Source organism: Vulpes vulpes, chromosome 5 (genome assembly GCF_048418805.1).
Source record: "Vulpes vulpes isolate BD-2025 chromosome 5, VulVul3, whole genome shotgun sequence".
Classification (NCBI taxonomy): domain Eukaryota; kingdom Metazoa; phylum Chordata; class Mammalia; order Carnivora; family Canidae; genus Vulpes; species Vulpes vulpes.
The window spans coordinates 83865236-83888392 of NC_132784.1; the positions used below are offsets into that span (position 1 = coordinate 83865236).

At 42.2% G+C, this 23157-nt stretch overlaps 1 protein-coding gene across 18 annotated transcripts in view; it reads right to left on the reverse strand.

The window, feature by feature from the left end:
- Nucleotides 1–289: 289 nt before the first annotated feature.
- SLC1A2 (solute carrier family 1 member 2) overlaps nucleotides 290–23157 on the reverse strand; it is a 151843-nt gene continuing 128975 nt past the window's right edge. For 16 of the 18 annotated variants that reach the window (XM_072759132.1, XM_072759137.1, XM_072759135.1 and 13 more), the window contains 2 exons: nucleotides 12829–13060; nucleotides 290–9734 (listed from right to left, as the gene is read on the reverse strand). In XM_072759132.1, the coding sequence (XP_072615233.1) occupies nucleotides 9663–9734; nucleotides 12829–13060 (304 nt within the window). In that variant the 3' untranslated portion in view covers nucleotides 290–9662. Of the gene's footprint in view, nucleotides 9735–10444; nucleotides 13061–23157 lie in introns of all 18 variants that reach the window. The other 2 variants (XR_012001744.1, XR_012001743.1) reach the window with 1 other exon arrangement.

The window sequence follows — 23157 nt, forward strand, 5'->3', positions numbered from 1 at the left end:
ATGGGCATTCCACGTGACTGAGAAATAAACCTTGTTTTAAGCCCCGAGACCTGGGAGATAGCCCACAATAATCGATTCACAGGGAAAATTTGGATTACACACCATTTTTGCCCACCTCACTAACATCAGGTAAGATGTGACTCCTCTACCTATCTAGGCATCCTAGGAAGTATTCATCTGGACACTGCAGTTTTCAGTTCACAATTTCTCCAAAAGAAACATTAGAGACCCTCATTATGGAACCAACACTAGTTTAATATGGGAACTGAAAGAGAGGCAACAACCGAAAGAAATCAGAATCCACATTTATTGATGAGAGATATTTACACAAAAGTTAAAACACTTAGTGAAATATTGGATTCACAGATTGCTTCCAGTATATAAAGAATATCCAGTTATTTTACATGTGAAATGCTACAGTAATCAGTCCACATGGTAAGAAAGCTCAAGGTGAAAATGAAAGATCTCAACTACTCCAAATGTGCTTTGCCAACAAGGCATCTCCTAGTACCATATTGAAGAAACAACCCCAAAGTTAGTTGAAGTTTTTATCTTTTTTTCAATCATTAGTCTTCAAACATTATGTGCTATCGATGCTTTAGGCTACATGACTTTAGACCAATGGGGATTGTGAGTTTGAGGGAAACCATTATTCTTATCTTTTATTCTGGACCCATAAGAATCTCCAGAGGAAACCCTGCCTACAGGCTAGGTTTCTTTCAGTAGGGTTTTCATCCTGAATCTGACAGGCATTGAAGAAGCCACATTTTTTTAGGAAAAATGTGCCTGTTCTGCCATCTGTATCCCCTCCCTCCAATCATTGGAGAAGCCACTGAAAATTAATGTGCTTTGTACCCTCACAGGATCATATAGGTTTCACCCCTTTTGTGAAAAGAGAGGGGCACTCAGGATCCCCGAATGTACATGGCCATTTTCCTCTGTCCTTGCAGAGGAGAAAGGGGTTACAGGAACTATCCATGCCACAGCATTCCATTTAGTGATAATTAGACAGAATGTGTGTTCTAAGAGGCAAGTGTATATTGCATTAGTTGATCTCATCTTCAGTCACTCAAAATATGCACACAGAGCCTATTAGGTAGAGGTCATATTCCGTTCACATATGTGGGATCTGTGCTTCATCAGTTGCCTTTCTGCAACCCCAAAGCTGTACACTGACCATTCCTGTGCCTCTAGTGCTCTTTCTATGGACAACTATGCAGTTTACTACCAGAACTGTGCTTTCGTAGGGTTTTGCCTGCATGGCAGTTAGTTAACCTTGACTCAGGAAACCAAGGGGGACAAGGTTCTTCAGAACCTCTAAGTCATGAGCATCATGATCAGTATTTGGCAACCAGAGAGGCAGACCTTTACCTAAGGACATGATGCTAGCATGCACATAAGTGGACTAACATTTTGTCTCTCTGAGTCCAATCTACCAAGCAAAGGAGGGCTGTCAACAAATGTCCTCATTCTAAACCTACCCAAGCCTGGATACTCAAAAGTTCCACAGCTGCATTCCATGCATTATCTAGACACCAGATGACCTTTCACTGAGAATCATGACACACATCCAACCCTCCCTTGCTCTGAATTGCATATTTACAACGATGCTGTACACCCAGACTTTCGAGCAATCATTGGTACAAAGGATTCATAGATAAGTTCTTCACTGATACCTATCCCTAAATCACATTTAAAAAGAAGAGAAGTGATTCACTAGTTACCGAAGAGGGAAAAGAAGGGTTTTCAAAACACCAACCAACATGTCTACCGCATTTAGATGAATAGCCAAAAAATAACATTTAAATTAAATTAAAATACATCTATACACCATTTCACTGAAATTACACATAGATACCTACATTATAGCTACACAAAGTGCATAGGCACTGTTCTTCATGCGTGAACCAAGCGTTACTGTATACACACAAGAACTTCATGCTTTGAACAGCTATCGGTACGTGAAAATCACAGATACAATCATTGCCAGTTGAGGGCACTTCTAATCTGTTTGCTTAATGAGGAACAGTTTCAAATACATACCAGTACACTTTCTATGTAACTGACTATGTTTTAAAAATGTGGCAAAAAAAAAAAAATACTAGCCCTACAACCTTATCAGAAAGTGTGTTTGGCAGAAGGAAGACCCCCTTGTCTTTGCAGTGGCTACTGATCTGCCTTTTGGGGAAATTACATAGATTGTTATTCACCTGAGGACAGACTCTATCTGGGCTGCTTCTAAACAATTCAGTGTGACTCTAAGCCTCCACCTCCAGCCCCAGTGATAAGAGTATTGCTTCACAGCTGGTACTAATAACCTTTTTTCTTAAAAATATGTGCTCAATTCACATGACAATGTGACATGTACATTTTGCTTGGCAAGAATGAACTGCAACAAATCTGTCTTGATTTGCTTCTTAGCACTCACCCTCAAGCTCTGCTATTCAAAGTTTTCCTAAGCCAATTTTTTACATAAATTATTGGGAAGGCAGGGGAGGTTCTGATAGAGATATGATCCCACTATTCTCACCTTATATTTCATCTTCTTACTTTTGTGAAATTTGAATGCTTAGCTGGAAAAACAAGGCCTGGTGTCAGAAATAGGAAATTAGCACCATTCCTCAAGTTAAAAAGACTAGTTGTTTAAATGCACATCTTAACCAGCTAAGGGATTTAGGTGTTTCCGCATTCTTTATGGTCATTTTGTTCATTGCATCAAAAAGGACTGGATTCTTAAAATCTTCAAATGCGGCTCTACGCTCAGGAAACAACTGATAGCTCTAAGTTGCTGTAGAAACTTCTTGTGCTCTAATTAGTTATAATTCTACATATGTGGTTATATAGAAAATACCGTAAGAAAATATCTGTCTGCAAAATTACAGATACTAAATAGATTAATTCAGTCTACTGCTGAGTTCTTTGTGATTTATGAAGAATAGATACAAACCTATAACATTGTTAAAGGCTAAATCAATATTAAACATATAATATCCAGGACTATAAATACATTTCCTCATGCTCTTTATAAATAATAACAAAGAAGCCCCGGGTTTTGTTTAGAAAAGAATGTAAGATTGGGCTGGAGGAATTTGTGAAGGGGGTGCGATACTGATCACAGGGCAATGTAGTGTCCCTGGTAACATTGGTTCTTACCAGGAAGCCAAAATATATCTGCTGGCAGCAAGATCAAATTAGATTCACAGTTTGCCAGCTCTCTCCTTAAGCCGTAGAAAACAAATAGAAAAACAATATACAAAAATCCTCACAAAAGTAGTCTTTTATATACAAATCTCTAGAGCGACCAGATAATCTGATCTATGTTGTGCAACATGGGAATGCAATGCTGAGGTTCACCAGGGGAAGGAGGAAGAAGAGAGGAAGTTAGGGTGATTTGTGGAAATATCTGGAAGCCCAGGCTTGAGTTCCTCGTAAGGAAAATTATTCTCCTGGAGTAGTAAGCAACCAGAGTGCCAGCTTTCTGATCACACATCTCAGAGGATTCGCTGCATGGAGGAGAAACCTCAGAGCTGTGCTAGACCAACTTCCTTGGCTAGTGTGTGTATTTCTCTTCTACCAAAGGCAACAGCCATTTCTAGGCAGCTGAATGGTTGCCATGGAGAGAAATGGAGCCCCAGGAGGAGCAAGGCTCTGACTGCATCATCCTCATCTCCACGGGGAATGACAACAAGGGTAACAGTCAGCTGCTACGTTCCAACACTCACCCAGGGATTGGGGACATCTCTGCAGAGACTGGAGACCTGTTATGACCCATGCTCTAGGTCATGTATTGACTCTGCAAAGTAGTGGGGTCTGGTTCAGTAGAAGGGTTTAGACTCAGCACAAAAGGGTCCTGTGTGACAATCAGAAGAACTTCACAAATACCAAAATGGATACTTGGTCTGGAGGTAGGAAGGTGAAGCAAGGCTGGCCATAGAAAAAAAATCATCAGTAATTATTTAGGATATAATTTCAGTGAATGAAATAAGAATGTGAGGGCTTCTCTTACTTTTCTATAGGTTCTTATATGGGTCAGTTGAGAAATAGCCTTTTTTCTTGCTGCTCTTGCATTGGATCTTCTGCAGTCAACAAACAAACAAGACAAAACAAAAAAACCTAACCAACCCAGTCCTTCCGGTCCTACTTTTACTTCTTGCTTTCCCAAATCTAAGGAGCTGGTCTTCTCTGGCAATAAAGGTGCTCACAACACAGCAGATACCAAACCTATTCCATATTTAGCAGAAGTTTGGGCACAGGGCAAGGATGAAAGCAGTGGCCCATTGCAGCAGTACCAAAAAGTGTAAGAGGGTGTTCAAAGATCATGCCAGTGGCCTGCACCATGCAGACAGACCATGCATTTTATCTACCCTAGAAACCCCTCAGACTGAAGAGAGCAGCGATAACCAGCAAACAAACCATGAGGACAATTTGAAAATGAATTCAAATATCCCTGCAGAGAAAGGAGTTGGCCCAAGCTCAGCCTGTGGGTGTCTGCATTCAGGCAAGAGGGAAGGTATTGACAATCGCTGTTACTGTGTAAGTCTTGCACCAGGTTTCATAAGAGTATTCAAGCTTATTTGCCAAAGGCTCCCAAATTCACATACTGGGTTGGCAATTAGGTTGATGTGGTGGAGAAAACTGTGTGTTTTGGGTATTTGAAGTGGGCTCTGTAGCTCCAGCAGGAATGATCTAAGACCTTGAGTGAGGTTCTAGACTCGCCCTGCCCCTCTAGCAGCAGCTTTCTATGAGCTGAATCACTACTTCTACTAAGACAGTGGAGTTAGGCAAAGGGCAGTTTTGTAAAAGGATGTCTGTTGTATCCCAAAACACCAAACTATGGATTAACATGGCCACCTTCCAAGGTTGCTGTAAAACATCAAATGAACAGAGAAACTTGAATTTAACATCCCTCCCCAAGGGGATGAAAAAAAGTCCAAATTCCTTATTGGGGCCACTCTGACTTAAAATACAAATAAGTCATATTTTATAGCATTAAGCCTCTTCTGAAAAAAAGAAATTAAAGCAGAGATCATAATATCATAGATTCTCAGGGTTTTACTCACTTAATCCAATCCCTTCACTTGACATAGGGGAAGGAATGAGGCTTGGGCATAAAGTGACCGGTCTAGGTTATATAGCTAAAAACTGGCAGAGACTAAGTCAATGCTTCTTGTACCCAACGGCATTATTTCTCATCATTGCTATGTGATTATGAATTCATTGTGCTATGCTATGAAATAAGATAGTATTTAAGACTCCTCATCATCATTTTCTAAAACTAATCCTTGCACTAACCCATGTGGTCTTTTACTAAGTTGTCTCTTAAGCAGCAACAATGACAGGAGGCAGAGTGAGAAAGGAGGAGGCCGAGTGCGAACAGAGTTTTCCTTTTGGGAAGACCATAAGCAACTGTTGCATGTGCAACTTTGGATTTGCTCCACCTAAGGAGAACAATCTGCCTGTAGTGCCCGCCTGGATTGGCACTTGATGGCCCTTATTCTAGGTTTTAGCCAGAAAGTATGAGAGGTACTGAGACCATTAATCTCTGGCAACTAGATTTACAAAACTCTTGCTTCAGAATTCCTTCTGGCTCTTTGCTTAAACTTAATCCTTTTTTAGGTTCTCAGAGAGGGTAAAAAGGGAAGCAGAATAAGTCGGTCAGAGAGAGAACAAATATCATATGATTTCACTCATATGTGGAATTTAAGAAACAAACAAACAAATATAAAAAGAGACAAATGAAAAAGCCAGACTCTTGAATATAGAGAACAAAGTGCTGGTTGCCAGAAGTGAGGTGGATGGAGGGGATAGGTGAAATAGGTAAAGGGGATGAAGAGTACACTTATTGCGACCCTAATAATATTCAAAGAGTGGGTATTACAGGAATTGAAAAAAAAATCTCATTGGCCCTTTTTCTTGCCTTGGAATGAATTTATCTGGAGAATAAGGAAAGCAAAACTGGAAACCTAGACAACTGTATGGCCCCAAGAATCAAAAAGCAGGGAGGAAGAGCCACCTCCAATGGGTGTAACTGCTGAACACTTTTAGCCATCAAGCCAACCAAGAGCTGCAAAGACCTTCTCATCAAGGGTCTGAACTATGGAAAAAATCTCTGAGCATGTGTGTACCTGTTTGGATTTACTGCTATATTTCATGGGAAAAATTTGCATGGACAGAACCCTTGATTATAACGTTTGCTATTGAGAACCAAAGGAAGTACAGTTTTGCAAAAATATGGCAGGATTGGCTTTCCTTTCAGGGGCCCAGTAGATGGGTTACTGACTCCGAAAGGGTTTCTTGACTAGACACACTTGTAAGTGACACACTTCCCCATGCAAGGTTGGAAATGACCTGAGGCCCTCTAATCAATCATTGGGATTCCTGGCATCTCCTACCAGGAATACATTTCCCCATAAATTGAATTTCCCCTAAGCCTTCCTCATTTTCCAGCAGTCTAAATCCAGGAGCAAGGCATTTGGCACCCTTTCTTTCAGCTGACCAGTAGTAGCAGAGAAGCTAGTACTTGTCCTTTACGGCAGGCAAAGAGACTCCTGACTGTGTTTCCACACCCAATAGGAAGTAAAGAATTGAATCTGACATCTACTTGGCTCATATCTTATTACCTGAAGTCCTGTATTGAAGATCTATGTGATCTAGACGATTGCCTTGATTCTTGGTGCTCTGCATGGGAGGCACATCCTCAGAGATCTAGTTAAGCCTTAGCTTGAGAGATAAGCCATTTTTCTTGCTGATTGGCTTTGGCTCATTGTATTGTAGTTGGTAATCAAATGATGATTCTAGTTGGGTTCCCAGTGGGCAAAAATTGTAAAGGGGAGAATTAAAGTCTGCTTACTGATTTTAGCTCAAAATGATTTGGATTCCTAAAAAAAGAGTGAATAAGTCTGTAAGAAAATCTTGCCGAAGCCTTGACTTACAGACCTTACAGGATGCAGTGTACGGATCTGGCCTGCTGTGTCTGTGTATAACTTATGCATCACCAAATATTAACGGACTGTTATAAGCATTTATATATGTGTTGAACCTATTGATATAAATCTATGCATATAACTGAAAGATTATACGTATCTTATCAGGAAAAGGTTCTTAGAGGTATACTCTGGATCTGTTTGTTCTGTTTATGGCACTCATGTTGGGCAAGGAAAGCCCAAAGGGCATGGCAAAAGAAGAATGGATGAGACCTAGAAAATAGAGAACACAGTCATATGTCACCTCTACATACATCCTGGATTTTCCGGTTAGTCCTGAATTTGACAGATTATTCATTTTTAATATGATGTGAATTTCTAGCTGAATGTGATTTCCTAAGTATATATTCTCATAAAACATATTACATGTAGTCTAAAACCAGAAAAACCTGCTTTAGTAAGCTTTACACCTTGTTTCTTCTGAACATTGTCCCCTTATATATTTATAGGATAACTAGGAAAATGTTTAAGACAAAGCAAAGCAGGAAGACATTGAGGCAGAGTCTTGGGAAGATGATCCCAACACTACTTTTTTGAGAAACATGTCAGTGTGTACGAGTGCTAAGCTGGCCTTGAACAGCAAAACCCCCAAACTGCTCAGTGCCTTGCCTAGATCCTTCTCTTCACCATCAAAAAGCTGTTGGGAGCACCACTCAAAGACAATCCAGAACGGTTTCACAGCTAACTCCAGGAACTGTCCCCTTGACCCACAATATCTGCTGTAAAGGATGCGTTTTCCACTACTACATTTTAGCATGTCCTTGGCCACCCTGTTAACTGTCCATCTAATGAAAATGAAGACCAAAGACATTAAAAAGAAAAGGCAAAAAGCTGCTTAATACTGCTTAAGAGTGATTCTCATCCAAAAATAACTAGAGTTTGAGAGACAAAAGCAACTGGAATCTCATGTCTCTTGTATGTTCCAAGGGTGTCTGGTTTGGAAGAGAAAAGTCACCAGGTATAGGTAATAAAGAGCACATGATGTCTATACATGCCCTCTTCTCAGGGCATTTGGACCCGATGACTATTTGCGCATACCCCAGCACCCATCTGCGGGTCTCTGATGACCCCCTTACTTCTGTGTGTGGACCAGGGTTCTACACACTCCTCGGAGTCAGTCAAATGTACTTTATTTCTCCATGATTCATGTTCAAGTCCCCAGCAAACTCCCAAAGCCAGCAACCTTAGGAAAATACTGTGAGTTATTCAACGGAAAATGATAGTAGAGAAACTAAGTCTAGCTCACACGATCAGTCATCAGGATTCGTTGGGTGCCCGTGGCATACAAGGCACTGTGCTAATCCACTTACACTATTTACTCCCTCAAACTGTGACAGTCTTGAGAAGATTCCATCTGCGAAGTTGTGAGGAGCCATCATTTGCCCCCATTTCATGGCTCAAGGCTGCTTTGACTTTGCCATAGGAACGTCACCTTTCTGGGATTTTGCACATTTGTTTTCTGTTCCTTACTACCAAAAAGACTGGGGAAGAAGACTGGCTCTGCTTTCAACTGTGCCCTGTAACTAGTTTTATGTGCTTTGATGGAATACAACAGAAAGCTTTCTACATGTTAGATCAATGACAGTGTTTTTTTGTTTTTGTTTTTGTTTTTTTTTATCAAGAGGTGGTATTAAAAGAGGCACAGCCAACATAACTGTCCTCTATGGGTGAGGAGAGTAAAAATGATGGGGCCTTCTCGATTAATGAGTCTGGGATTGAAAGAATGTAGGAATTACAAATGTCTTTTTTGTTAGAAATCCAAATTAGAATTTTACAGCTGAAACAAAGAAAGTAAAGCATAGATCAAATAATCTCACTTGATATCCCTATGCCAGGTGAATGCAAACCAAATACAAACAAATTTGAATATTTGAACCTGGTTAAAGTTAACGTTGGCTGTGCTCTCTTATGTTTGTCAACAGGTACAGCAGCCCCTGTATATGCCAATTACATCCTAATCCGTTATCAAATGGAGAGCAAATTATGAAACATACTTTGAAATTTCAATAATTATTTCCCCAGACTGGATAGGATAGAGCAGAAACTCAGTGGGTTCCGTAATCAGCTGCCTCGAAGAGCACAGTTCCCACTACAAATATCTTTGAAATATTTAAAGAGTACACGGAAGATAGATTCTCAGAGTTCCTGAAGGCAGGGAATTTGCTTTTAATCAACACATGGGCCAACTCTATGAGACATTTCAGGAGATTTACTTCTAGAGGCTTCAAACAGAATCTCTTGTGCATAACAAAGCAGAAACATGGAGAACACTGGAAGGAATCACACACTGAGTGTCTGCTCATTATCCCAAGTCCTCGGAGTGTACCACATTGCTTTAGTCATGTCCCCTGGGATAAGAGCATTCGAGGCTCTGCATTTAGAGAGCAAAGGGAAGCTGGCAAGAATGTGTCTTCAATTCAAACTGATTCCTCCAGCAGCCTCCCTTCAAAGAATAATACAGGTGAGAAAATGAGGCAGTTACAAAGCATCACTTGGCAAGGACACAGCAACGCGCCTATCACTGACTCACAACAGATCCTCGAAGCCTCAGCTAGCAGATTAAGTAAACACAGAAATAGATGCATTTTTTTTTCCTTTTTAAAGACAGCTTGTTTATATTCTCTTTTACCATAAGACACGCTGGGGAGTTTGTTCAAAACTTTGCTGAGAGTCATATTCTTATTTTTCACGTTTCCAAGGTTCTTCTTCAACACCGCAGTCGGCTGACTTTCCGTTGGCTGCCAGAGTTACCTGAAAATAATCATCATCAGCATCCAGCTTACAGGCCACCAACCAGAAAACCACCCCATGGGTTATGTGGAGGAGCACCAGATCCAAGTCACGCTACATGACTTCAGTATTAGTTTTAAAGGTCATCCTTTTCCAATGATTTTGAGCCAGTCTTGCTTTTCAACCCTGATTTGTAAACATTGAAAAGTCCACATTTGCCTTGGGGAGTATGGAGGAGCTAGAGAGAGTTTCCATTTTGGGGGATAACGTCTACTATGCTTTTAGGGCTACAGGGGCGTCAAACTGCATAAAGACCCATCATATAATAATGTAGACCTTAAAAAAACAAAAACAAAAACAGTGCCCTTGTGCTACTCCATACAACCAGAGAAAAAAAACCCAGAACTCGACAGCTAGTTCTACACATGCGTGTGAAAGGTTCAGTTGCAACGAGGCCAGGTTGGTTTATACATGTCCAATTTCAAAATCAAGAATCACAATGGTCTGGATACCAAATAAGCTATCCAGGCTTTAAAAATGAAAAAGCAAAGAAAGGATTAAAAGCCAGAGGTCAGTGACAGGTACATCTAAATGATTTCAATGCAGACATTGAAGAATCAAGAATCATCACCAGACTGTCTATGTGACGCTTCCCTGGCTCTAAGCGAACTGAACCCTTACACAGAAGGAGGGAGGTTTTCCCTCCACATCTAAATCGTTTCCTAGCTTACCTTTCATCTGTCTGTCCTCAATGTCATGTGCAAACTCAAACCCACGACTGATATTCCACATAATGGAGAGACTGGATTTATGGAAGCATTAGGATATGGAGACATGACAAATGCAGCAATGTTTGAAAGGAATCTGACCTTCTTCTTACCCGAGTGGAAGTGAAACGCATGCATTAGGAACACATACAACATGCTAGGAACAGAAAACAAGTGCCCTTCACAAACCAAGCGAATGAAAATAAAAGCTCTTCATTCCTCCAATCCCCAGCAGGCCCCCATATTTTTTTCTAGAAAGACCATGCAACAAGCAACGATCACCCCACATGCAGTTGTTCTGATAAAAATTAAAAAGTTCTCACAAAACTTCAAACTATGATGACAAGGCAAGAATTTGAAAATAAAAGAGACCAACGCAAAGTAATGATGCTTGAAGCGGTTAACATTTTGACCAGAGTGGCAGCAAATTTGTTTCCCCTTCGGTGAACTGTCAGTAAAGACCACCAGGCCCAAACTGCCTGGAGAAAGCTGTTCACTCTAACCTTGAATGTGCCTATTTGGCTTTCAGTGATAAACCAGATTGATAGCTGTGCAAAATTATAAATCACATTGTGGTGCCCTTGAATGCCGGGCAGCACTTGGGGGTGGTGCCTTGTTGTTGTCACCATCATTGAATACTGGGGCCTGTATTTCAAAAGTGGCCAGGACAGCAGCTTTTTTAGCATTTCTTTTTCTAGCTGGGTTCAAGGAAGCTGAGTCTCCACTCCCTCATCCATCTCTTCTGTCTCTCCTCCAACCACCTGGGAAATGGAAAAGCAAGGAGGAAGCACTGATGTCTCCCATCTTGGTTTTTAAAAAAGTGAGGCTGAGAATGGACCAGAAGGAAGTTTAAGCCTTATCTTTACTACAAAATTATACATTCATTTTGCTGTCCTCCCATGCTCATTTTCAGGGCTTTGAGGATAATGGGCACTCGATAAACATTAGATGAATGATCAAAATATAAGAGGTCATAGGAATGAGATGGCGATACTCAACTAAATCCCACAAGGCACACAATAAATACTTGTTAAATAGAGCATAAAGCCATTCCAGGGAATGTTGACTCTTGTTGACCCAAACTAACAGTTTGATGGGGAATAATCAGCACATTCATTTAGACGTGAATCACTAACTTTTCAGAATGGAACATGTGCTTTAGGTACACCTGAATTTCTAATAATTTGAGTCATTTTCACTGAGCCAATTCATTTTTGCAGTTGTCTCTTGATGGGTGAGTCCCTCCTTAATTTGTACCAGAGCCTTTGTTCACCTACACATATACCTGATACAGAGGGGATGAGCAAAACGCTGTTGCTGGTCCATTAGACTGCTGGACCTATGTTACAGTCCAATAAAGAGAACCACTTCTATGTCACCCTTAATTGTCTGGCAGAAGTCATGGTGTATATTTAGAATGACCCAGAAGTAACCCAGGAAGAAGTTAACTATTAAATGAGATCTTGTCAACAGGATTCAAAAAGGTATCAGAAATCTGTATTGGGTATAGATTGCCCCCAGTTGGTACCTGGAACTATATTTGTAACCCAACCCCCAGAGCTGGCTCTGCTCACCTCCCAGGGTTTCTCCAAGTTTGCTTCACTCTGGTCATGACATCCTGTCTTTGACATTGTCAAGTTAGTTACAATGAGGTCTAGACAGAGCCCATCAAGCTTGAAGACTTAGCACCCAGCAGCTTGGAGAAGAGTCCAGAACATCCATGCTTCGGGAAAGATGGTGCTGCCACTGTGTGCAATGTAGTATCTATGGACAATTGTCCTGAAGGATAGTTATCCTTTACTTGAAATAGTTTCCCCATTCTTGGAACAAATTGACTGCCAGTTCGAAACTCACCTTCCCACAAAAATAATTATGAGAAAGATAGTTGTGCAAGGTTGTGTGGGCACATCTTTGACCAATATGTAATATACAGCAAGAAGGAATACCTATGCTACATAAATCAAGCAATTCTGGGTATTTCTCTTGGTGTTTCGTTCAAGGAATAGAATGTTGGAAATCCAGCAAAGCCTTAGAAACCACAAATTCTTCAGCAAAACGTTCAAGAAAACCAAATTTGTGGAGTGGTTGAGTGGGGGGATCAGAATGATTGTTTTACATCACATGGATGAACCAAGCAACTGATTGGCTCTTTCACTGTTAGACTTGATGATTTCCTGCCACATTAGACACAGAGTTAGATGACCTAAGACTCATAGAAGCTTGGGTTACATGATTCTTCAGAAAAATAAATGTAACAATAATACATGCAGGGCTTTTTATGCTTGTCTTAGGCAATCGAGCATGCACTATTATATACAAGTCTCAATATCCATGAATGGGAAAGGTACCTTGCACTCATCTACTATGACAGAGTTGTGTGCGGCATAGACACATTGATTAGAGTTGCTTTCCCTATGGTTCTTCACATCATCATAAATGGACTGAGTCTTGGTCATTTCAATATCTTCATGCACTCGATGCTGGGAGTCAATAGTATCCAGCTCAGACTTGGAGAGGTGATAGACAATCCCAGCCCCAAAAGAGTCCCCCACCACATTGACTGAAGTTCTCATCCTGTCCCTGGGAACAAAGAACAGAAAACATTTAGTGAAGAAGCAATGACATGGTGGTGGAGAGGTCGAGGTCTCGAACCAGGGAAACCTATGGTTGAGTTCTGGCTACTTTTCCCTCTGCCAGATATGGGGCAAGTCACTTAATCTTTACAAGCCTTGATTTCCTTGTTGGTCACCTGGAGATAACAATCATACTTCTCTCATCAACTTATGTGAAAATTAAATAATGTACATAAAGGGCTTAGCAAAATGTCTGATGGATGGTAAAAACCCAATAAACAATAGCAAAGAAAAGAAGAGAAGGAAGATTGGGGGGAAACAGTTCTCAGATCTCAGAATTAGCACCCAGGCTCCAGACACTGCTAGGTGTGTCCAGCAATTCCTCTTGATTTAAACCATTCTTCAAAGACTCCAAGATTACCTCCACTTACATTACTTATGAATTCTTCCTGTGAATTCATCTCTTTGGAAGGATTGAAACCAACACCGCCTTTCCCTCTGCGCCTCACTCTTCCTGCAGCACATACAAAAACATGAACCCAGCTGATGGGTGAGAAACCCAGCCACAATTTTCTCCCTGACCAAGACGTGCAGTGATTGTGTGTCCTGGAAAAAACCAAGATACTTCGTCTTGCTCACTCCGTTAACCTAAAAAAGTTAAATCTTCCAGAGTACCTCTTGAATCAGAAAGTATTAAGTAAAGCCCTTCCTCAAATCTTGTTTCCCTAAGATCTGATTTGAAAAAACAGGATGGTTTTCAAAACCCTCAGAACTCTCCTTCTTAGAAAGTCAGCACCAGGAAAACTAAGACCTTAGCAATGAGTTATGTTCTCTTGTGCATTAGTTCAAATCAGTGTGAAGAGTCCTTTTTACCATGTGTATGAAATACTCAAAATATGAAAGAAAAGGATGCTGGAAAGTCACAATCTTTTGTCAAAAAAAGAAAGATTTTGGGAAAAAATTCTGCCGAGACATCTTAGTTGAGAACACTCTAGGTTTTAATTAAAAAAAAAAAAATATATATATATATATATATATATATATATATATATATATATATCATACTAGAATTAGTTCAAGGCAAAGTGGAAGTCTTAATTGGTTCTTAGAACAAGGCTTAAAATAAATTCTAGATGCTACTATTAAATCTATTTCTCCTTAGAGAAATGAAGCTGCACAAGGAGGAGTCTGGCCTGGCTTCCTTAAAGGAGCTTGTGAGCCAGCTCTTCTATGATTTCAAGTGGGAAGATGTTCCCCATGCAAAGATAAAGATCAGAACCTGACTTCAATTCTCAGGGGGCATATCTCCATCTAAGAATGCTCTTCTCTTTAATAAAATAATAATAATAAAAAAAGAATGCTCTTCTCTTCCCTTCTGCTTTGGAGAATCTGCCTCAGGGAGATAGAGTTTATACACAAATTAAGACTGGCTCCTGAGGTCCTCCACAAAATTAGGCACCTGAAGCCGAGATTAGTAAGAAACCTCAGTGTGAGGGGGTGAGAGGGTGTACGTGATGATAGTTAAGAAAGAATATGGACTCTGGAGACAGCCTCACTTGGTTTCTAATGCCAGCTTTCTCATCTGCTTGTTGGACAACGCTGACCATACTTAACATTTAACTGTGAGCCCTAGTTGCTTCATCTGTAAAATCAAAATAATAAAAATGTCCACTGCATCGGGTTGTTGCAAAGATTAAATAAGATAACAAAGTGCTTAGCACAGAATTCTCTGAGACATTTAGCAAGAGCTCACAAAACATTAGTTATTACATGATGTGTACTTTAAATATTACTATAAATCTTATCAAGTCAATTTAAATATGTTTTTGGCAGCTCCTAGGTAGAATGCCCAAACATGCCTAGTTGAGCTACTATCTCCCCCTGAAAACATTAACCCTATTCTGTAGGACAATTCCTATGGTCGCACTCCCGGCTAACCACCTGAGTTTTTTGCCCATCACATAGCTGTGATCTACTTTGTTGTTTTTCAACTATACTTTCAATCCCTGCTGGCATGTGTTTTTGAGTCTTGCACCCAACATCCTTGACCAATTGTTAAATTTCAAAGATTGCTCAAGTCTTCAAGAAGAATTCTCTGAGTACCCATTTATATCGTGACCCAGGAGAATCTACCTTATTGGTAAGTAGAAGGACCGAAGGTAATGGTAGTGGCAATGGTGATGAAGATGCTGCTAGCTGATATATCACATTTAATGCGTATAGGAATATGCTTTACAGACATCACCTTATTTAGTTCTCACCACAATGCTGTAAGAAGTATTATGACCTACATTTAAGAAATGAAAACTCTGGGGATCCCTGGGTGGCGCAGCGGTTTGGCGCCTGCCTTTGGCCCAGGGCGTGATCCTGGAGGCCCGGGATCGAATCCCACATCAGACTCCCGGTGCATGGAGCCTGCTTCTCCCTCTGCCTATGTCTCTGCCTCTCTCTCTCTCTCTGTGACTATCATAAATAAATAAAAATTTAAAAAAATTTTTTTAAAAAAAGAAATGAAAACTCTGAAGTCTGGAGAGATTAAGTGGCTTCGCAAAGTCACACATCCTAGTAAAGTCATAGAACCAAATTTGAGCACAGGCAGTGTGCCTCCAGAATCCACTGTCTGCCTCATGATGCAAAGTGCCTGGGAGCCAGACAGCTCTGATTTTGAAACTAGCTCAGCCACTTACTAAATGTATATAATCTGTGTGACTTCTTCTGTCAGAATTGTTCTCATGCAGGCAAAATACCTACTTTATAGGATTTCAAGAAGATAAAACCAGTTCCTGACCCATAGTGACTATTCATTATATGCTGGCTCCTTCCTCTTTTGGGAATAACCATCACTCATATATCACCCCGTTATATGTGCAAAAGTACAAGATACTATGCTCAAGGGTTAATGGCTTTTTCAGTTTAATAAATTCATTGCTACTCAAATGGGTAATATAAGTTTACAAACTCTTGTTTCCTCAACCCTTGACCTTCTCTGACACCAAATCCCTACTTTCCAGAGCAGCCACTGAATCGTTTTCGGAAAGGATATCTCTTCCATACCCTCAGATCTCCTTGAATTTGAAAATGACCCCTGGCAAGAGGAAACAGATACCAGGCCAGGAATGACTAAAAGACAGAAGTGGGCAGAATCAAAGCATACTGATGTTTGACTCCAAAATCAAGATGGAAAGGGCCCTGGACTTAAGGATAGAGCCCTAACCCAGATCTTTTGACTCTCTTACCTTGAGAGGATCACCTCTCATCTGAGCATGAAATATAGAATGGGGCTAATCCTGACCTCACAGGAGATTGTGAAGGTTAAATAAAATGAGAGAAATATTTGACATGCCTTAAGTACTCATTAAAATTGCAGGAAAAAAAAATAATAAAGCTTGCAGAAGCAGCAAATAACTTTGCGGAAGTAAGAAGAGAACACAGACTCTTAACACTTGCTGAGTTCTTTGTTAGTTCATTCATTCATTCAACAGATGTAAAGTAAGCATCCCAGTGTGTGCAGGGCACTATGTCCATGCCCTGGCAACAAAGAACAAGAAAAGGCCCTTCTTATGCCCTTCTTCCTCCTAGAACTCACACTCTCTTTACTTGTGTCCCCCCATAGAGTGAGATAAATGTTCTACTAGGAATAAGTGTTGAGTGCTAGGGGATTTTGTAGGTAGGACATTTTATATACACTTGGGCCCCAAGAAAGACTTGAGAAGAAGTATCTCAACTCCTAAGGATAAGTCTAAGATAATGAGCTACAGCGAAGAAATAAATAATGTGAAATTGAAGAGATAAGAGCACCTAAGAGCATTCAGGAGGCAAATGAGTGTAATGAGAGGCAGAAGGCAAGAACTGACCAAATCATGCATGGCCTTATCAGCCAAGCTCGGGAGTCAGGGCACTATCCCAAGTGTGATGAGGAACCCCTGAAGAGAAAGACCATGCTTGTTCCACTATGAAGAATGGTCTGGTAAAGGGCAAGAAAGAGCAAAATCCACTTAGTGAAGATGTGGTGAGAGGCTATGAGACAGAATTACAGGATTTGAGGACTGATTGGTTATAGAGGATAAAAGAGAAAAGAAGCAAGGGTTTCTCTCAGGTTTCTGGTTTGAGCACCAGTGGACAGTGCCACCATGTGTGTGGGACTTAACAGGCTGGGGTTCTCATGTCAGCTTTAATATACTGGGTCTGGGATTTGGGATCCAGCAAAGTAGGGATGCCCTACAGGTGGTAGGGTATATGGACTAAAGATCAGGATTGACAACTGGGCTACAGGTAGTGAATTAGGAGTCGACACCTGAAGAGGTCATGGGTGGATGCCACAGGAGTGTTTGTTTCATCCTTGGAGGGAAGGTAAAGTGAGACAAGTACAGTCTTGTCTAGGACCCCAAGGGTGACCAACATTTCCTTAAATGGACTGGGCATGGGCATTAAGCATCCGCAAAATAAAAATTAAAAAAAATAAGAGTGTGGTGGACAATGCCAATTACTGGATAGAGTTCAAGTAAGAGAAGAAAAAGAAATGCCCCTTGGTTTTAGTGACAAAGAGGTCATAATACTGATCTGGCCAGGATGGTTACAAGCCAGAGACAGAGAGAGATGCCAGCTTGCTATGGTAGAAATGGGAGAGAATGAGTAAGTGATAACGTTACTTATAATCAACTTATCAAGACAACTGACTGAGAAGGTGAAGAGAGGAAAGGGAAGATGGAGGGAGACAGAGGTAGAATTTTGGGTTTGCTGCTGAGGCCACTGGGGGAATGTCTGACCAATTCTGGGGAAGTCCAAGTCTGGACAAAAGTAGGATATGGGAGTTTATGGTTCGTATGTGGAAAATTTCTCTACAGGCAGATACTTTCATTTCGTCTCACAACCAGTCCTAACTGTTCAGGAAACCCTGCTGACCTCAAGAGCTTTAAGGATCTTGGTGAAAAGAATTTTAGAGTGCTTGATGCTATCCTTGAGTCTGGACACTGTGTCAGAACTGTGAAAAGGAGACAGAGGTGGGATCAGAATCTTTCGCTGAATGGGATCCACCACAGATGCCACAGCTTTGGGGGCCACCAGGAACCAGAGATGAGAAAGGGGCTTGCCTAAGCTACTCGCGCCGAGGCACTTGGTCTGGTTCCCTGGGAGAAAAGCAATTGCCAAGGTGCTCTCTCTCTTTTCTATCTCTTGATCTAAATCCTCTGGCAGGAAGGTATTAGAACTGTCTGTTTCAGAACTTGCCTCTGAAATAACAGAGCCAAGGGAGCAGGGTCACCCAAAATTCAGCTGGTTCCTTGCTTTGAGTTGAACCATATGAAATTGCCATTTCTATAAGCTCCCAAAGACGAAATGTTGGCAATATCATGTGATTCGACTTAGCATTTATAGAAACAAACCATCGCGTCTGCCTCTCGGAGTGCAGGGTGCACGGTGTGGCAGAGGAGTCCCCTGAGCCCCCAGGCCTAAGAAGGCTGGCACCATCCTAAGCATCCAAGGGCTGAAGCCACATGGGGTCAAGAAGGGAAAGAGGGCCCACCAAAGCGTTGGTGAAGAGTGTAAACTTTGGATGGGAACCTGGATTGCAGTGTTGGCTCTAGCAGGGCAAGTTACTTAGCCTTCCCTGCTCAGCGTCCTCATTTGTAAACTATGGAGAGTAATCCCTCCTTCCAAGCATGTTGGGGAGATAGTAACTGCTCATGTGTCCTGAGTGCTTGTCATCAAGAGGTTCTCTGCCAAACTCGGCATATAAAAGGCCTGACAGAGGGCCTGACACAAACCCTGTTGGCTCTTCATCCTCCTCCTTCTCCTTCTCCTCATCATCATGAGTCTAAGAGAAAAGGGGAGTAGACTACTGCCTCTTTTGCTTCTTTAAGTCTTGTGCATTCCTCTTTTTGCACTTAGGACACTCGGTTGGGATTTTTTTTAACTCATCTCTGCCCATTACTAGACTATAAGCTCTTTGAGTGCTGATACCATGTGGTCATGACATGGGCAGGGTGGGAAAGTATGTGAGGGAGGAGGGGCAGGGATGGATTGTTAAAGAGAAGATAAACTCTAGAAAGAGAACGAACTGTCTTTTGTTCAGCAAATGCCTGGCTGGGTGTCTTGGTGGTGAAAACTTAGGGCCAGGGCAAGGTGTAGTTGGAGGAGGAGGGAGAAACAGAGAGCCCAAGTTACCTTGCCTATACACAAACAAGAGAGGTGTCCCGATTGCTGGGGACAAATGCAGAGATGGAGGTAAGGAGGCCCAGCAAGGCAGGAGAGACAGAGACCAAAGGGAAAAACAGGGCAGGGAGCGGGGCCTAGGAAGGGGGTGGTGGGCACTAAAGGATTTTTTTTTTAAAGAAAGGGAGTGCTTCATATTAAATTTGTGTTTCCATGCTACCTGAAATTATTAACAGTGGTTACTTCAGTGAAACAAAACTCAAGATTCAATTGTAGATAAAAGGACATTTTCTCTTTTTCATCTTTTTAAAAAAGATTTTATTTATTTATTCATGACATACACAAAGAGAGAAGCAGAGACAGAGGCAGAGGAGGAAGCAGCCTCCTTACAAGGAGGAGCCCAATATGGGACTCCATCCCAGGGCCCCGGGATCATGACCAGAGCCAAAGGCAGATGCTCAACCACTGAGCCACCCGGGTATCTCTCTCTTTTCCATCTTATCAGTCTCCTGAGCTTTGTCTCTCCCCTTTACCAGATTTCTTTTGTGATACATTAAAAAATGATTTTGCTGTGCAGAACAGTAGTCCCACCCCCACCCCACCCCGATCCTAATTTCACTGTCTTGAGTCAGGAACACTTTGGCAGCAGAGGGGAGGACTTTGGGAGAAAGGGCCACATCCCATGTGAGGCTGACATGGACTGGAGGTCAGGCAAGATGTAGAAAGAATTCTATGAGACTGAGAAATCAAAGCAAAAGACTTAAACAAACCCCCGGCATCTTAGAGATATGGTGGATGTAGGAATTGGTTGCCTTTTAAGACCGCCAGACATGGAGTGGGGCTTCAATCAGTTATGTGTGTGTGTATTTGTGTGCCTTATTTTTATTTATTTATTTATTTTTAAAAGATTTTATTCATGAGAGACACAGAGAGAGGCAGAGACACAGGCAGAGGGAGAAGCAGGCCTGACGTGGGACTCAATCCTGGGACTCCAGGATCACACCCTGGGCCAAAGCTGGTGCTAAACCACTGAACCACCCAAGCTGTTGTGTGCCTTTTGTTAGAGAATGAGAACCCAGAATGGTGGGCCTGGACTCCGAGGGGACAGCCAGATTGTCTGGGTTTGAATCCCAGTTCAGTCATTCAATATCTGCTAAATCGGGCCAAGTTACTTTTCAGTGAGCCTCAGTTTCCTCAACTGTTAAATGGGGATAATATAACTAGCTGCCTCATAATTGGGAACAACTTTCAAACAGGTCCACGTAAAGTGCTGAGAACACTGTCCTGAGTCCTTTTCGTCATTTTTATTGATTGGATGCGTGATCTGTCAATTGGTGTTCAGAAAAGCATCGAAGGGCACCTGGGTGGCTCAGTCGGTTGTATCTGACTCTTGATTTCAGCTCAGGTCTTGATCTCAGGGCTGTGAGTTCAAGCCCTGCTCGAAGAAGAATCGAGGTGCATATATAGCCGCAAACAGGACCTCCTATTTCCCCCTCCCTAGAGAATCCATGTTTCCTGCAAGTGAGGTCTCTGGCCTGCATCATAGCATCACCTGGGAACTTGTTGGCAATGGCAATTCTTGGTCCCCACCCCAGACCTCCTGAATCTCCAGGAGATGCTCAAGCTTGAGAATCATTGCTGTGCTCCCCCCAGGGAGGGATGCTAACAGGAGCTCCCGAGCTCACCCACAGGATAGAGGCCCCTACGGTCTTCCTAGTAAGGCCCAGTTCAGCTCTATCCCTCAGCTAGTAAATGTGTCCCCAGAAATGATCTCACCAGCAGTCTTATGTGATAAACGGGTCACAGATCCACTTGAGTTTCACCTTATTTTGGTTTTCCTCTTGCCACCTGTGGCCAGACCCAGTTATTTATTACCTCTTCCTGGTACTAGCTCCCAGTTATCACTCCATCCTGTTTTCTTCTGAGAGCGAAGGGTTGTCAGCGAGGTCTCTAATAAATATCTGCTGAGGATTCCTGACACAAAGGGCTTCTTGGACCCTGGGGAAGGTTCTGGTTTTACCAGCCCTGCCTATCCGGTGTTTGAGGACTTCGGCATTTTTTGGGGCCCAGGATCTTGGTTTTCACCATGACATTTACAGAGCAGCCAAGCCTGCCCATTGAAAAGCATCCAAGGCTTGGCGGGCAGTAATGAGGCTGGCCAGCCTCCAGCAGTTGGCAAACACTGTGGCACATTAAATGTCACTGCAGGCTTTGATTTTAAATTGAAAAATTGCTAGAGTTACGGGAGCTTACAAACTTTGCCTGGAGAGAAAAAAAAAAATCCCCTCATCTTTCTTTTTTCTCTGCTTTCCCCCTACTGACTATTTTACTAGGGAATAGCCCACCTCCCCCTGCACCGCTATGTCAACTCTTCCCCCGACCCCATTCACGCCGTAATGGGCACCCAACAGCCACGGAGCCCATGACCGAGAGCATGTTTCCAGAGCTCCACTTGCTGGTGAGAAAGAATGTGCCACCATTACTAATTCAAAGCAGACCTGACCTAGCTACAGACCCTGCGCACATTTTCCCAGGATCCTCTACCTCTGCTTTTTCTTCTCTTCTTAAAAGGAACATCCAGGCTTATTTGTGTACAAACATCCATCACCAGCAGAACCCTAGTCTAGTCTTAAAACCATAAGAGCACCCAAGGGCATTGGGTCTGGACTCTGCTTTGAAGCTGACGAGTTATTATTCCCATTGTCCCCATGACAAGCCCAGAGAGCAACTTCCTCAAAGTTCTACAAAGAGTAAGTACAGAGCTCAGATCCAGGGCTCTTGCCTGTGTGCTTTCCTTTCTCTGGTCACACGGGCCCCCTGTACCTGAGATCGGACCCCGGAACCAGAGGACAGCCCTTCCTTTGTTCCTCCCTTTCCAGAGCCAGCCTGGGACTGAGTTTTCTCATATACAGTTTCATCAATATAGTTAACCCACATGTATCATCATTTTTGGGTTCAGCCAACTGCCTTCTGCTGGCACATCTCTGCCTGGAGTTAGGACACCCTGCTCTCCGCGCAAGTATGAACATGTGAGTGCTGGTGTGGGGTGATGGGAGGACCCGCCCTCCTATTCCATTCGCTAGCATTTAGGTCAGAAGTGGGCAGGGTCTTGGATGTCTCATGAAATGACTCTCATCCAACAGGCTTGGAAGCAAGTGACTGCCAAGAAGACCAGGACCCACAATGGCTGACCCACTGGGGCTGGAGGGCTTGAATTCTCAGAGTAGCCGAGACCTTGATTATACCCCATTTGTCTCCACTTAGGCTTTTTCTGTGGTTTTGTTTTAATCTTGGGAGGAGGAGAAAAAACAGGTCAAACACAAAATTCCCTGGTTAGTCTGCAGAACCAGGAGTGACCATAATAGGTCTGCCTTCCCTAAAACCTTTCTGATTGTGGGCCTCTTCGCTTTTGCCCACAGCTCGATCTCCTTGGTCTTCAGTTGGAAGGCTGTCAGGTGAGCTAAAGGGCCCAGATCTGACCACTCAAGCTCTCTTGGGCCCCAGGCAAGACACTTAACCCTTTTAATTTTCATTTTCCTCATCTGTGAAACACACCTTAAGAGCTCTCTAGGGATTAATTGTTACCGGATTTAAAGAACATGGTAATATCCACCAAGTATCAGCTCCCTTTCTTCATTTCCAGATGACAGTAGTGCTTTTTTTTTTTTTTTTCACTCAAAGGAAGGTATTTGCATGATCATGAGGGGAGGCACTCTATAATAATAACTTATAAAAAATAAATAAATCTCCAATGGTGGATTTCAGGCCTCAGAAACAAGCCCAAGAGAGACTAGGTAATATAATCACAGCAGGCAAGGGTACACCATTTCGGGGGGTTCAAGGAGCCAAGAGGCAGGGGACTCAGGAAGCAAAAGTCACAGGGGAAGCAGATTTAAGTTCAATAGCTTCCTCTGTCTCTCTTCCTGTGTGGAAAAGCCCGGTTATCACAGAGCA